This window comes from Clupea harengus, chromosome 2 (assembly GCF_900700415.2).
Source record: "Clupea harengus chromosome 2, Ch_v2.0.2, whole genome shotgun sequence".
Taxonomy (NCBI): Eukaryota; Metazoa; Chordata; class Actinopteri; order Clupeiformes; family Clupeidae; genus Clupea; species Clupea harengus.
Window position 1 is genome coordinate 5,798,096 of NC_045153.1, and position 14,121 is coordinate 5,812,216.

Sequence of the window (14,121 nt, forward strand, 5' to 3'; positions counted from 1 at the left end):
CACACGCACGCAACCACACATACACAGCGTCTCTCCTCTCTGACCGCCATATATGGATATCGTTAACATTATTGAAAGTATTGTTTCATGTTTTGTAAACGTGTTGTGCTTATTTGTTGTACAGTGTGATGGTGTGTTTGTGTCGGGAGTTTGCCGCAGGTTTGCCGTTTATGCGCGGACATACCCATCTGCTGCGATATAGCAATCATTCGTGCATTGTGACATTTTCCTACACCTTTTGTGAATGATACTGGTTTGTAAGTGTGGTGCCCACTTTCTCATCTTCCATTAGCCATTTGTATTTCTATAACGTCCATAAACTGGTTAAACATACACTTACTCACACTTCCCGGTGCTCTCGCTTCCCCATACTGTTCCCAATGCGAAAGCACGCTTCCCACTGAGGTTGTACTTTTACAGCGTACCACTAGGGCAGGGAGTGGGGCATTCTGTTACAGGGGTATTTGCTTTGTCCACATTTTCATTAGGTAATTATTATGCATTCTGGGGATATTTACTATGGTATGAAATGGGTGTTTGGTTGATAATATTTGCATATGTTATTTTGCATACATTTTCTGAATGGATGTATTTTGTTAATAGTGAGCAATATATGTGTTCAACTATGTGTGTGTGTTTTCTCTTTGCAGATCCCATAATACTGAATCCCAACACTCCCAGCAAACCTGGCGTTGTGTTTCAGGATCTGACCAGCCTGTGTGATTCTAAAGACAAATTCCCTGACCACCCTGAGAGACTTCAGGCACACTGTCCTGGGCTACTACATTCATCACAGTACACAGAATATTCTCAATGGATGTGTGTTTGGTCTCAGAAATATGAGAAAGAAAATGAAGACTCTCCTGCCTTTAACTAACATGCTTTTGCAAAGATGAACTGGTTTCACCTTGCTCTACTAATAAGACAGGACATGTCTTAGGACAGGCATGACACGTTTTACAATGAGGGCTACCCTGCCCGACAACATATCATTTTTTAATGAAACTCTTTAATCTGCAGTTAAACATTCATTCAGTCCTTCGTTCACTGGTTTGTTGGTTCAGTGCTCCAAGTGGTTCAGCCTTCAGCTTGGGTAGCTCTCCCACAGTGTGAGGTTACACTCCAAACACTGACAGACAAATGAAAAAATTTCCACAACTGACTTTATTTCTCTTAATAAAAAAATAGCCACAGCTATAATCTATTCACATGTTATCTGTACAAAATAATCCCCTTGACATGAATGCTGAAGAGGTCTGGAAGAAGATCAAAAGTCTTCAGTGATGACCTCAGGTTGGGATATCCAGCTTGTCATCATGTCTGTAATCCTCCATCGCCATCAGGAACTCTGCAGGACATGGAAGACATTGTTTCTCACTTCAGCTCAAACAGTGTAGATATTAGCTATCATTATGATAACCGTATGATCGATCATTATGATAACCGTATGATCTATCATTATGATAACCACATGATCTTTAAATATCATTACGATAACTATGATCTTCGGCTATCATTATGTTAACCATATGATCTATCATTATGATAACCGTATGATCTATCATTGTGATAACCGTATGATCTTTAGATATCATTATGATAACCGTATGATCTATCATTATGATAATGTATGATCTTTAGATATGATTATGATAATCGTATGATCTTTAGATATCGCGGAGTACTATAAGGACGAGGGGCTTTGCTCCAGAGGTTTCATGTTTGGCTCCCTGGGAGCACACACTGACTACTAATGAAGAACATACATATATATCATACATATATACTGTACGTATAACATTAATATATTTGCAAGTTGCTTCAGACAAAAAGCCCTGCTTTGTGAAGTAAAAACTGAATGGGGCAGTTAAACCCTAAAAGCCCCAGACAGTCTCCTCCTGCTCACCCTCGGTGTAGTCCATGTCAGGCCGGGTGGAGATGAACACCCAGGCCAAACCCACCAGCAGAGCCACCACCAGGTTCACCACGATCCAGGGCTTCAGAAGCTGCTGCTCTGATCCAGGAGGCCTAACAAAGGGGGAGAGGGATCAGTAATTATGAGTGAGTGTGTGTGTGTGTGTGAGAGAGAGAGAGACTGTGTCTCATTGGTAGTGTGGTGTGTGTGTATGTGTGTGTGTGTGTGTGTGTGTGTGTGTGTCTGTATTTCTGTGTGTATTTGTGTCTGTGTGTGTGTGTGTGTGTGTGTCTGTATTTCTGTGTGTGTGTGTGTGTCTGTGTGTGTGTGTGTCTGTGTGTGTGTGTGTGTGTGTGTGTGTGTGTGTGTGTGTGTGTGTTTCTCACCAGAGTGTCTCATTGGCAGTGTGGTAGAGATGGTGTGTGTGTCTGTGTATGTGTGTGTGTGTGTGTGTGTGTGTGTGTGTGTGTGTGTGTGTGTGTGTGTGTGTTTCTCACCAGGATGTGTTTCATTGGCAGTGTGGTAGAGATGGATGCGATCACTGGTCATCTGCTGACTCAGAGTCAAGATGAGAGCCGCAAAGTACACTGCAACAAAACAAACAACAATTTGTTTAATCATTCATAAACTTACTTATTCATTTAATAGTAACTTTACACAAAGTACACTGCACTGCAACAAAACAAACTACAATTTGTTCATTAATTCACTCACAATACACAATAATATTACTCAAAGTACACTACAACAAGACAAACAAATACTCATTCATTTATTCATACACTAATAACTTTACACAAAGTACACCGCAGATGAAAAAAAAAATGATTCATTCATTCATACACTAATAACTTAAATAAACTACACCAAGAAAATGAACATTTATCCATTTCCATACACTTCTCAATGAAGCCTCCACAAAGTGCATCACAACAACAAAAAAGAATCATTCATTCCCTCATTCATTCATTTCCATACACTTTTAACTGTCTACAAAGTACACTTAAACAAGAAAAAGAACCATTCATGTGATTCTAAACGTGTTTATAAAACGTGTTAATGTGAACTAAAGAGAACTGAAGAGGAATTCAACCAGGCCATGACAAAAGTAAGAGATAATGGATGAAACAAATGACAGACTCGTATAAGAGCTATGATATTTAAAAGTGGCTTTAATTTGTCCTTCTAAAAGCTTAATTACCATCAGGAGTACTATCGTGATACCTGCGTGATATTGTGATGTATGGTGATGTATTGTATGGTGAGATATGTATGGTGATATTGTATGGTGATATGTATGGTGATGTATTGTATGGTGATATGTATGGTGATATGTATGATGATATGTATGGTGATATGTGTGGTGATATGTATGGTGATATGTATGGTGATATGTATGGTATTGTCGGGCAGGTGGTGATACCCAGCACTAGTACTCACAGAGGGGGGCCTGGGCTGCAGGGTCCAGAGTAAGCAGTCCCCTCAGAGCCATGGAGGCTTTGGCCAGGTTCACCCTGACAGCAGGAGGGGGCAGAGACAGGGGTAATAACCAAAGGAGAGAGGTCTCCATCAACATGCTGTAAACACACACACACACACATACACACACACACACACACACACACACACACACACACACACACACACACACACACACATACACAGAAACACACACACGCACACAGACACATACAGACACACACACACACACACACACACACACAAACACACACACACACACACACACTCACACATACATACACACACAGAGACACACACAAACACACACCACACACAGAGAGACACAGACACATCGACCAATCCAAACACGTCTCTGAAAAAACAGTCAATCTCACCATTTCTACGACTGTAACTGAGGTTAATTAAGTTCAGATTTATGTGTGCACGCACACACACACACACACACACACACACACACACACACACACACACACACACACACACACACACACACACACACACACACACACACACACACACACACACACACACACACACACACACACACACACACACACACAAAGGCTGACTTCAGATTACACACAACCTCTTGCATTTGTGGTTGAATTTGATAGAATGTAATGAGCATGCCAAACTTGAAGAACGGACTGGAAGACAGAGTCAGGATTTCTTGAGATTATTTTAGTGTGGACACACCCTCTAAGCGTGTTTCTCAATTCAGTTCCATCAAATTATAATTCAGCATTTTGTATTAAGTACCTTTAAGAAGAAATTTTAATTAATAAAACATATTTATACATAAGGCCAGATGATCAAGTACAAATGGTGACTGAAATATTATAATAAATGTGAATTATTTATAAAAGTTAAATGCTGACAGATTAGAATGAGTGTCAATTATTTAGTTAAGTTAAATGCTGTCAGCTCTAATCAGCTCTAAGTAACCACGATGACACTGGCTTAACAGATATTCATTTTATTTTGTCTTGGGCTCTCTACTGATAAAAGTCTTTTGAAAACAAAAAAGAATTACAAACATTTAAACAAATTCATTGAATTGAGTGGTGAGAGATCAGAAATGAGCCTGCATTGTTAGTGTGCTTGCTTCCAGTCCTGTTGAAGACAGGTAATTAGCTATGACTAATAGATGTTATAGATGTGTGTTACTATCAGGGTTTTGCATTCTTATCATCCATGGTAAGACAGAGGCTGTATGAGCTCTAACTGTGATGCTTCAGCGTTATGCAAGATTTTACTGGTAAAATAGTAAGAGGGACGCCTGGGGCAGTAGAAAAAAAGTATGGAAAGACTCTCTCAGTGAAAGTGTGTGTGAGAGTGTGTAGATGTGTGTTATTATCAGGGTCAGAGAATGACAGCTCTCCTCTGTCCCAGTCCAGCTGCACTCTGATCCTCTGGAGTTTCTGCTCCACTGTGAGGCGAGTGTTCTGGGGTGGAGAGAGAGCTACATATACACCATTAATATAACACACACGCCAGCCTCCACTGGGGACACTCCCCTTCCTCTGACTAGACTCTGTCTTCACTCCCAGGGCCCAGTTATCACTGTCCCCAACCTCCACATCCCAGCAGTGTGTCCCTGAGTTAAAGCACTCAGAGCCCAGGACACAGGAACCCTCATCAAATCTCTCTGGGTTATCAGGAAGCAGCTGTCTCTCATCACTGCCTTCACTTCTGTCTTCATCACCATCATCATCATCTTCATCACTGACTTCATCATCGCCATCGTCATCACTACGTCTCACACTGGTCAGATCCTCAGACAGGATGAGACATGCGTGTGCAGTGTTGGGATCCAGAGTCACAGGAGCTGCAGAGAGAAAGAACACACACATGAGCTGAACACTGAGTGATGTGTGAGAAGAGAGAAAGGACACACACACACATGAGCTGAACACTGAGTGATGTGTGAGAAGAGAGAAAGGACACACACATGAGCTGAACACTGAGTGATGTGTGAGAAGAGATAAAGGACACACACACACATGAGCTGAACACTGAGTGATGTGTGAGAAGAGAGAAAGGACACACACATGAGCTGAACACGGAGTGATGTGTGAGAAGAGAGAAAGGACACACACACACATGAGCTGAACACTGAGTGATGTGTGAGAAGAGAGAAAGAACACACACATGAGCTGAACACTGAGTGATGTGTGAGAAGAGATAAAGGACACACACACACATGAGCTGAACACTGAGTGATGTGTGAGAAGAGAGAAAGGACACACACACATGAGCTGAACACTGAGTAATGTGTGAGAAGAGAGAAAGGACACACACATGAGCTGAACACTGAGTGATGTGTGAGAAGGTAAAGGTGAGTAATGATGAGTAAATGAGTGAGTTATGATGATTCCAACAATGAAAATGATGAATAGTGCATTAGATGCATTAGTGACTGTAAGAAATGTACAACAACAAAAAAAACACTTTAATGTGTCTAGCACCTTTCTGACTTTAGCCCAAAGCTTTACAGAATGAGTAGAGAAAATACACTAAATGTGACAACAAAAAACAAGCAGAAAAGGTGAATGAAAATATAATGAAAATACAAAAACAGGAAAGAAAAGTTTATAAAAATGAGTTTTTAGAAAAGCACCAGGGATGAATCAGATCTGATATTATAGGGAAGGATGTTCCAGAGTTTAGGGGCCATAACTGCAAATGAGCGACACCCATAAGCTGGTGATACACAGGGCCAACGGTCGCCGTCAGCCAATGTTGTGCAGTCGGTTAGCGTCTGTGGCCCTAGTTTTTGTGGTGTGTCCCACACTGTTGGCACTGGTCAGACCTGTGTTGTTGACTCTTCAGCTAATTGAGCATGTTGAATCGGCAGCAGAGCTCTGATATATAATCTGGGGCCAAGCCATGCAGTCCTTTGTACGTTATCAGCAAAGCCTTAAAACTATTGTGAAAACTTACTGAAAGCCAGTGGAGTGAAGGTAAAGTTGGAGAAATATGCTCTGATGTCCGACTCACGGTTAAAGGTGTGTGTGTGTGTGTGTGTGTGTGTGTGTGTGTGTGTGTGTGAGAGAGAGAGAGATGCTAACTATACTCACTGTATTGAACAATCTCCTGTATCTTCTCACACTCTGAACTTCAGGTTGCCCAGGTGTTTTGCCACATTTTATAGTGTGTTTTGACATACTATACTCTGTCTGCCTGTGATTTTGACCCTTTGCCTGATTTTTGACCTGACCCTGTTGGATTCTGTGTTTGGATACTTCTGCCTTGGACTCTGTTTGACTGTTGGATTATTGACCTCTTGCCTGCCTGTTGACTTACGAGACTGTCTTCTGCCTTTGGATTGTTGCCGGGTAACTTTATTAAAACTAACACTGATCCTTGAGCTGTGTTGTCTGCTAGTGGGGCTACTACTAAAAGCCTATGTGTGTGTGTGTGTGTGTGTGTGTGTGTGTGTGTGTGTTAGTGTGTGTGTTTGTATGTGTGTGCAGATACTATGTGCATTCCCTAAAACATCTTTTTTTGTGCCGCATTAACTACGGCAGTAACAATGGATGAAATGCACTGTGTGTGTGTGTGTGTGTGTGTGTGTGTGTGCAGATGTGTGTGTGTGCGCATGTGACTGTGTACTCACTGTATTGAACAATCTCCTGCATCTTCTCCCAGACTCTGAACTTCAGGTTGCCCAGGTGTTTTGCCACATTGATCAGAGCTCCTGAAACCCTCTCTGGATCCTGCAGTGTGCACTGGGCTCTGGAATAACATTCAGGAGTCAGTGCTGCTGTGGGTTTGGGTTCAGAACCACAGAGAAAAGAGAGACAGGAGGCAGATCACTCACCTTTCCACTGTGCTCTTGTAGTTCTGGTAAAAAAGAAGGGAAATTGATTAAATTATGCTGTATTAAACACCATTGTTATCAGGTAAGTACATCTTACCCTGTTCATAAGGATGACATGTCCTTGGTGTGTATGTTACAACAGTAAGATAATAATCACAAAAGTCAATAGCTAGCATATGTGGACTAGTGACCCACTTCTCATAGATAAAATGATGTCATCCTGAAGTTTGGTCTATTAGTCAGTAACCAGGCACTGATTCATTGATCTAACTAATGGATGAATTGTGAAGAACACTTGTGTGTGTGTGTGTGTGTGTGTGTGTGTGTGTACTCATGAACTAGACAGTTTTGGTGTAGATTGGAGTAGTGACCCATGTGCTTTTTAATAGATACAGTGTATCATCCACAGAGGTGGTCTTTAAAATCAGACTTTAATGCTAAAGAGATTCACTGACAAGAATACCAGCAGGAATGTGATGTCATCAGCTCCCGTTGCCCCTTCTATGGCTCTGATTGTGTCTGAAAGAGATGAGATCTCTCTGCTCATCTTCTCAATCTTCTCCTTCATCATCTGACTCTTCAGCTCGTTTTCCTCCCTCAGAGCAGCTATCCTGGCGGCCTCTTCATCTCGTAGAAACTGGTGAAGCTCCTCAAACTCCTCCTTGATCTGCTTCTCTGTGTGTTGGGCCTGAGTCTGAATAGAACACGAAAAAAGCCTTGTTCTTGTTTAATTATGAGCAGATGTGTCAGTTACATTTGAAATGATCCATAACACATGATTTGCTGTCTCATGATGATATATTTGAAAAATACTAGTTCTTCATTATATGATCCATGATTCACCTTAATATGAGCTGCTGTTTGGTCAGAGATGAGTTTAACTTCTTCAAAGGTCTTCAGTCTCTCCTGTAAGGGCTGCAGTTTGACCTTGATCTCCTCCTGGAATGAATGAACACTTTACTGTAGACTAGAGATTATACTATTCTACAATACTGGCACGAGGAAACCAAGTAGCTTCATTTTCAGGGAGTCTCTGAGGGATATATGAGTGAATGAGTGAATATCTTGATATTTTGTGCATGGAGTCAGGGGTGATATGGGGATAACAGGGGGGTTACCCCAAAGTGTAGATAAAGTAGACATGAGCGTTTCCAGATTAACCCAATAATACACATCAATAGACATTAGCCATGTCAAGAGATACGGTTTCAGACTAAATCAAAATTAATGTTGGAAAAAGGGTATGTTGTAATGATTTAAAGCCAATTTGGGTGCATAATTAGACCACATCTCTTTGTCAGTAATGATTATGACTCCAAGATGAGTTTTGGAAACGATAGTGACGTGAAGTTTGACTCTTTATTGGATAGAGTCGAGGGCTTCCTTAAGTTTGCTCCTGTACACTCTGGGAGTCCTTGGTATGGCAGAGTGGGAGTGAGGAAGAAAAGGCTCAGAGTATTTCAGGTCAGAGGTTTGCATGATGTGCAACAGTCATCAGTTTTAACAACAGCGTGTAGAGATCGCCATCTACTGTTACATTTAAGATATTACAGTAACTTCTACCATGAATAGTCCAAACTCAATAAAATAAAATAGATAAAATAGAATAGATCAAGATGTGTTATTTTAGAGCCTATGGCCAGTATTACCAGAGTAGATTCTTACCTTACAGTCCAGTGCTGCTTCATCTACGGGACTGAAGCTGTGATTTTTATGTTTCTTTGAGGTCTGACACACAAAACACACAGGCTGATTATCCTCCAGACAGAAGAGCTTGAGTTTCTCACTGTGCAGAATGCAGAGCACCTCAGACCCTGCTGAAGCTCTCTGACTTTTCTCCTGTAAGAATGTCTCACACAGGTTCCTTAACGCCATGTTAGAAAGGAAGAAGTCCTTTGAGCACTTTCTCCTGCAGTAGGGACACTCTCTGGATCCTTTGCTGTCCCAGAACTGCTGCAGACAGGCTTTACACACACTGTGAGCACAGGTCAAAATGACAGGATCCTTGAAGAAGTCACAGCACACAGGACAGCAGAGATCCTCTTCAAGTTTAGAAGCCATTTTGTCTTTAAACTACACTGTCCGTTCCAAAGGCTGTTTGACCAGATTTGCTTTCACTTTCAGCAACCTGAGAAGTCGAGTCAGTCCCTAACTCTGAGTCTTCCCTGTTTCAAACTTTAATCCACAAGAACTTCAGCCTCATCAGCTTCACTTTAAGCCCAAACTGTTTTCCTCTTTAGTGTAAACACAGTTTTAAAAAAGCTCCTAATAAACGTATCCCACATGACAGCGTCTGGTGGAGGACGGAGAATCAAACTGCAATAAACTTCACTTCCTCCTTTGGTGTCAGTCTGTCAGAGGGCGGGACTATGGTAAAGAAGGATTCTGATTGGCCGGCTGTAGTTGCCAGACCACTTCCCTCATAGACATATATACATAGAAGTCCCATTGGCCTTTGGATCGCATGTCAACGTCGCCGCCATATTGGAGAGGTGATCATTGCATCAAGATGCCTCACTGGTGTGCAGCTTGGTGCTGTACGAACAGCTGAACAATCACAACAAGATCGCGTGGAATTACCTTTCACAGGTAAGACTGAACAATTGTTTCTGGTTGTATTTTGCCATTATAACATTATGTAGGTTGAGAGCTAACTAACAGTTAGTTGGCCACCAGAGACAGACTATTAATAGCTAACGTGAAATGGACATGGGAGCTTACGTTACGTTATTCTAATGTTAGTCAAAAGAAGAGAATATTAGCCTAACGAGAAATATAGGCTATATATAAACAATCTACCGTTACCTGGATTTCGGTCATTATAACATATATGGTTGCGACGGAAAAACTTGAATCCCTGCGTTTTGGCTGAGCGACTGACATATTATGAATCTGACTGTAGTCACATTTTTTTCCATTTTAGCAAGTGGCAACCAGGACAACACAAGTGTTCTGCCCCTGGCAAGCATAGTTAATCGGTTTGGCAGTTAAGTGCCATCTATGTAAATATGTTTATGAGTTCCCCTATCACTGCTGCCACAGACTCCTCTGGAGTTCAGTTCAAAGTCCCAGGTGTGGGTGTGGACTGCTACCTGCCAGAGACACAGAGACTGACCCCAGATCAGTGGATAACACACAGAGTTTGATCCTGTTCAGGTTCAAAGTAGACAGGCAAGACATTCCATACGTGGTCTGCAGGAATATTCTTTTGGAATACATGTATGCACATGTTACAATTTCATACTAATGTGGAGAAAAAAATCTAATATTGAGTGAGGTGTCTATACGGCAGACTGCAATCACACTGATATCATGTGTTGTATTGTGTTAATCATTAAACTGCCGTTAAAAAAAGACATGCACTAGACACACACACTAACACTGTGCTGTTCTATCTTTTTGTTTTGTTATTTAAATCACACACATGTAATTTGAATGAATTATTAATCTTGTCTGATCTTAACTGTAACAGTATGCACAGTCTTATTATTGTGGTGTGTAGAGCCTGTTGAATGTCTGCTGTTCTCAGTGATCGGAGTGAGTGAGGGACAACATGGGAATCGGAAGTAATGAGGGAATATGAGTAATGATAGTTTATGGAAAGGGAATATCACCAGTATGTGTGATGACATCCAGATTAATGTGGGAATATGAGTAATGATAGTTTATGGAAAGGGAATATCACCAGTATGTGTGATGTGATTCAGATTAATGTGGGAATATGAGTAATGATAGTTTATGGAAAGGGAATATCACCAGTATGTGTGATGTGATGTGATTCTGATTAATATGGGGAATATAAGTAGTACCAATGGATATAGAAAGTGCCTCTAGTATGAGTATATGCAATAGAGTATGGGAGTCGACTGGACATTTGTAGTCACATACACAACACACATACACACACATGTACACACACACACGCGCACACATGCGCACACACAGACAGACACACACACAAACATATACACACACACACCTACATGTTGAAAGCAGAAACAGTGGTAATCGCAAATAGAAGGTAGAGTAGAGACTGTGCAGGGTAAGCCTCACACACACACAGACACACACACACACACACACACATACACAGACACACGCACAGACACACGCACACACACACACACACACATACACAGACACACGCACACACACACGCACACACACACGCACACATACACACACACACACACACACACACACACACACACACAAACCTGTCAGTGCTTGCGCCACCTTGCACCACCTGCTGCAGAGTGCCACTAGGGGGAGCTCCAGTGTCCAGAGTTAACTTCATACATTTAAACAATTGTAGTTGGTTCTGGACGGTCCTTGACAGATTCTGGAGAACTCAGAAGCTCATCCCTGTTCTGTAGATTTTCTCATCATCCTGGATCGTTGGGCTTCCTAGATCTGTTGCAGACAGGCTTTACCCATTGAGTGCTGAAGATGCACACACAATGGGAAAAGATTTACACACACACACACACACACACACACACACACACACACACAAACACAGGCTGACCTCAGATCCGTCTATCACACCTCTTGCTTCACCTTCCTTTCTTTGTGGTTGAATTTTAATTTGGCGTTCTGTATTTTAAAAGTGCTATAAAGTAGAGATTTTAATTCACAAAAAATATTTAGTTTAGTTAAATGCTGTCAGATTAGAATAAGTGTGAATTATTTAGTAAAGTTAAATGCTGCCAGATTACGATAAGTGTCAATTATTTAGTAAAGTTAAATGCTGTCAGATTAGAATACGTGTCAATTATTTAGTAAAGTTAAATGCTGTCAGATTAGAATAAGTATATATTATTTAGTTAAGTTAAATGCTGTCTTTGTTATAATACACAACACATCAACTCTGAATAACCACGGGGACACTGGCTGAACAGACTTTCTTTTTATTTTGTTTTGTGTTCTGCCTCTTCTGACAACTCTTTTGAAAACAGAGGAAACAATTATGAACATTTAAACTAATTCACTGAAATTAAGAGAGAACAGAAATAAGCCTACATTGTTAGTGTGCTTGCTTCCAGTCCTGTTGAAGACCGGTAATTAGCTATGACTCATAAATGTTATAGATGTGTGTTACTATCAGGGTTTTGAATTCTTATCATCCATGGTAAGACAGAGGCTGTATGAGCTCTAACTGTGATGCTTCAGCGTTATGCAAGATTTTACTGGTAAAATACGAAGAGTGAAGCCTGGGGCAGTAAACAAGTATGGAAACACTCTCTCAGTGAAAGTGTGTGTGAGAGTGTGTAGATGTGTGTTATTATCAGGGTCAGAGAATGACAGCTTTCCTCTGTCCCAGTCCAGCTGCACTCTGATCCTCTGGGGTTTCTGCTCCACTGTGAGAAGAGTGTCTGGCTGGGATGGAGCGCGTGCTGCATATACACCATTACTATGACACACACGACAGACTCCACTGATGACACTCTGTCTCTTCCTCTCACTAGACTCTGTCTTCACTCCCAAGCCCCAGTAATAACTGTCCCCAACCTCCACATCCCAGCAGTGAGTCCCTGAGTTAAAGCCCTCAGAGCCCAGGACACAGTCACATATATAAAATCTCTCTGGGTTATTAGGAAGCTGCTGGCTCTCATCACCACGTCTCACACTGGCCAGATCCTCAGACAGGATGAGGAGTGGGTGTGCGGTGTTGGGATCCAGAGTCACAGGAGCTGCAGAGAGAAATGACACACACATGAGCTGAACACTGAGTGATGTGTGAGAAGAGAGAAAGGACACACACACACATGAGCTGAACACTGAGTGATGTGTGAGAAGAGAGAAAGGACACACACATGAGCTGAACACTGAGTGATGTGTGAGAAAGTAAAGGTGAGTGATGATGAGTAAATTACTTAATGATGATTTCAACAATGAAGATGATAATGAATAGCGTGATGACAGTAGCAGTGCCTGTACGAAATGTACAACAACAACAATAACACTTTAATGCACCTTTCTGACTATAGCCCAAAGTGCCTTACAGAATGAGTAGAGAAAATACACTAGATATAACAACAAAAAACAAGCAGAAAAGGTGAATGAAAATACAAAAACAGGAAAGAAAAGCTTATAAAAATTAGTTTTTAGAAAAGCACCAGGGAGGAATCAGATCTGACATAATGGGAAGGCTGTTCCAGAGTTTAGGGGCCATAACTGCAAATGAGCGACACCCTTAAACCCGTGACTGGGCCCAACCCATGCAGTCCTTTGGACGTTATCAGCAAAGCCTTAAAACTATTGTGAAAACGTACTGAAAGCCAGTGGAGTGAAGGTAAAGTTGGAGAAATATGCTCTGATGTCCGAGTCACGGTTAAAGGTGTGTGTGTGTGTGTGTGTGTGTGTGTGTGTGTGTGTGTGAGAGAGAGAGATGCTAACTATACTCACTGTATTGAACAATCTCCTGTATCTTTTCACAGACTCTGAACTTCAGGAGCCCAGGATGCCACATTTTATAGTATGTTTTGACCCTACCCTACTTTGACCCTTTGCCTGATTTTTGAACTGACCCTGTTGGATTCTATGATTTGGATACTTCTGCCTTGGACTCTGTTTGACTGTTGGATTATTGACCTCTTGCCTGCCTGTTGACTTACAAGACAGTCTTCTGCCTTTGGATTGTTGCCGGGTAACTTTATTAAAACTAACACTGATCCTTGAGCTGTGTTGTCTGCTAGTGGGGCCTTCACTACTAAAAGCCTAACACTGTGTGTCTGCGTCTGTGTGTGTGTCTGTGTGTGTGTGTGTCTGTGTGTGTCTGTGTGTGTGTGTGTCTGTGTGTGTGTCTGTCTGTGTGTGTGTGTGTCTGTGTGTGTGTGTGTGTGTGTCTCTGTGTGTGTGTGTGTGCCCAGATATGTGCGTTCCCTAAAACATAGTTTTT

At 41.6% G+C, this 14,121-nt stretch overlaps 1 protein-coding gene across 1 annotated transcript; it reads right to left on the bottom strand.

Annotated features, from left to right (window-relative positions):
- Positions 1 to 916: 916 nt before the first annotated feature.
- Positions 917 to 11,517, bottom strand: LOC116217934 (transmembrane protein 237A-like). The gene is made up of 7 exons (XM_042703263.1): positions 11,452 to 11,517; positions 11,204 to 11,268; positions 3,356 to 3,429; positions 2,419 to 2,502; positions 2,302 to 2,305; positions 1,907 to 2,028; positions 917 to 1,348 (listed from the first exon to the last, which is right to left on the bottom strand). Exons 1-7 carry the CDS (start codon positions 11,515 to 11,517, stop codon positions 1,290 to 1,292), a joined length of 474 nt encoding a protein of 157 aa, XP_042559197.1. The 3' UTR covers positions 917 to 1,289.
- Between the last annotated feature and the right edge of the window lie 2,604 nt (positions 11,518 to 14,121).

What these genes read in the sequence shown, in the direction of transcription:
- LOC116217934 (XM_042703263.1), bottom strand. Translation starts at nt 11,517, where the DNA reads ATGAAGTTAACTCTGGACACTGGAGCTCCCCCTAGTGGCACTCTGCAG. An exon ending in TGCAGCCCAGGCCCCCCTCT is followed by an intron (nt 2,503 to 3,355) that starts GTGAGTACTAGT and finishes GTTTTGTTGCAG; the next exon opens with TGTACTTTGCGGCTCTCATC. An exon ending in TGACATGGACTACACCGAGG is followed by an intron (nt 1,349 to 1,906) that starts GTGAGCAGGAGG and finishes CATGTCCTGCAG; the next exon opens with AGTTCCTGATGGCGATGGAG.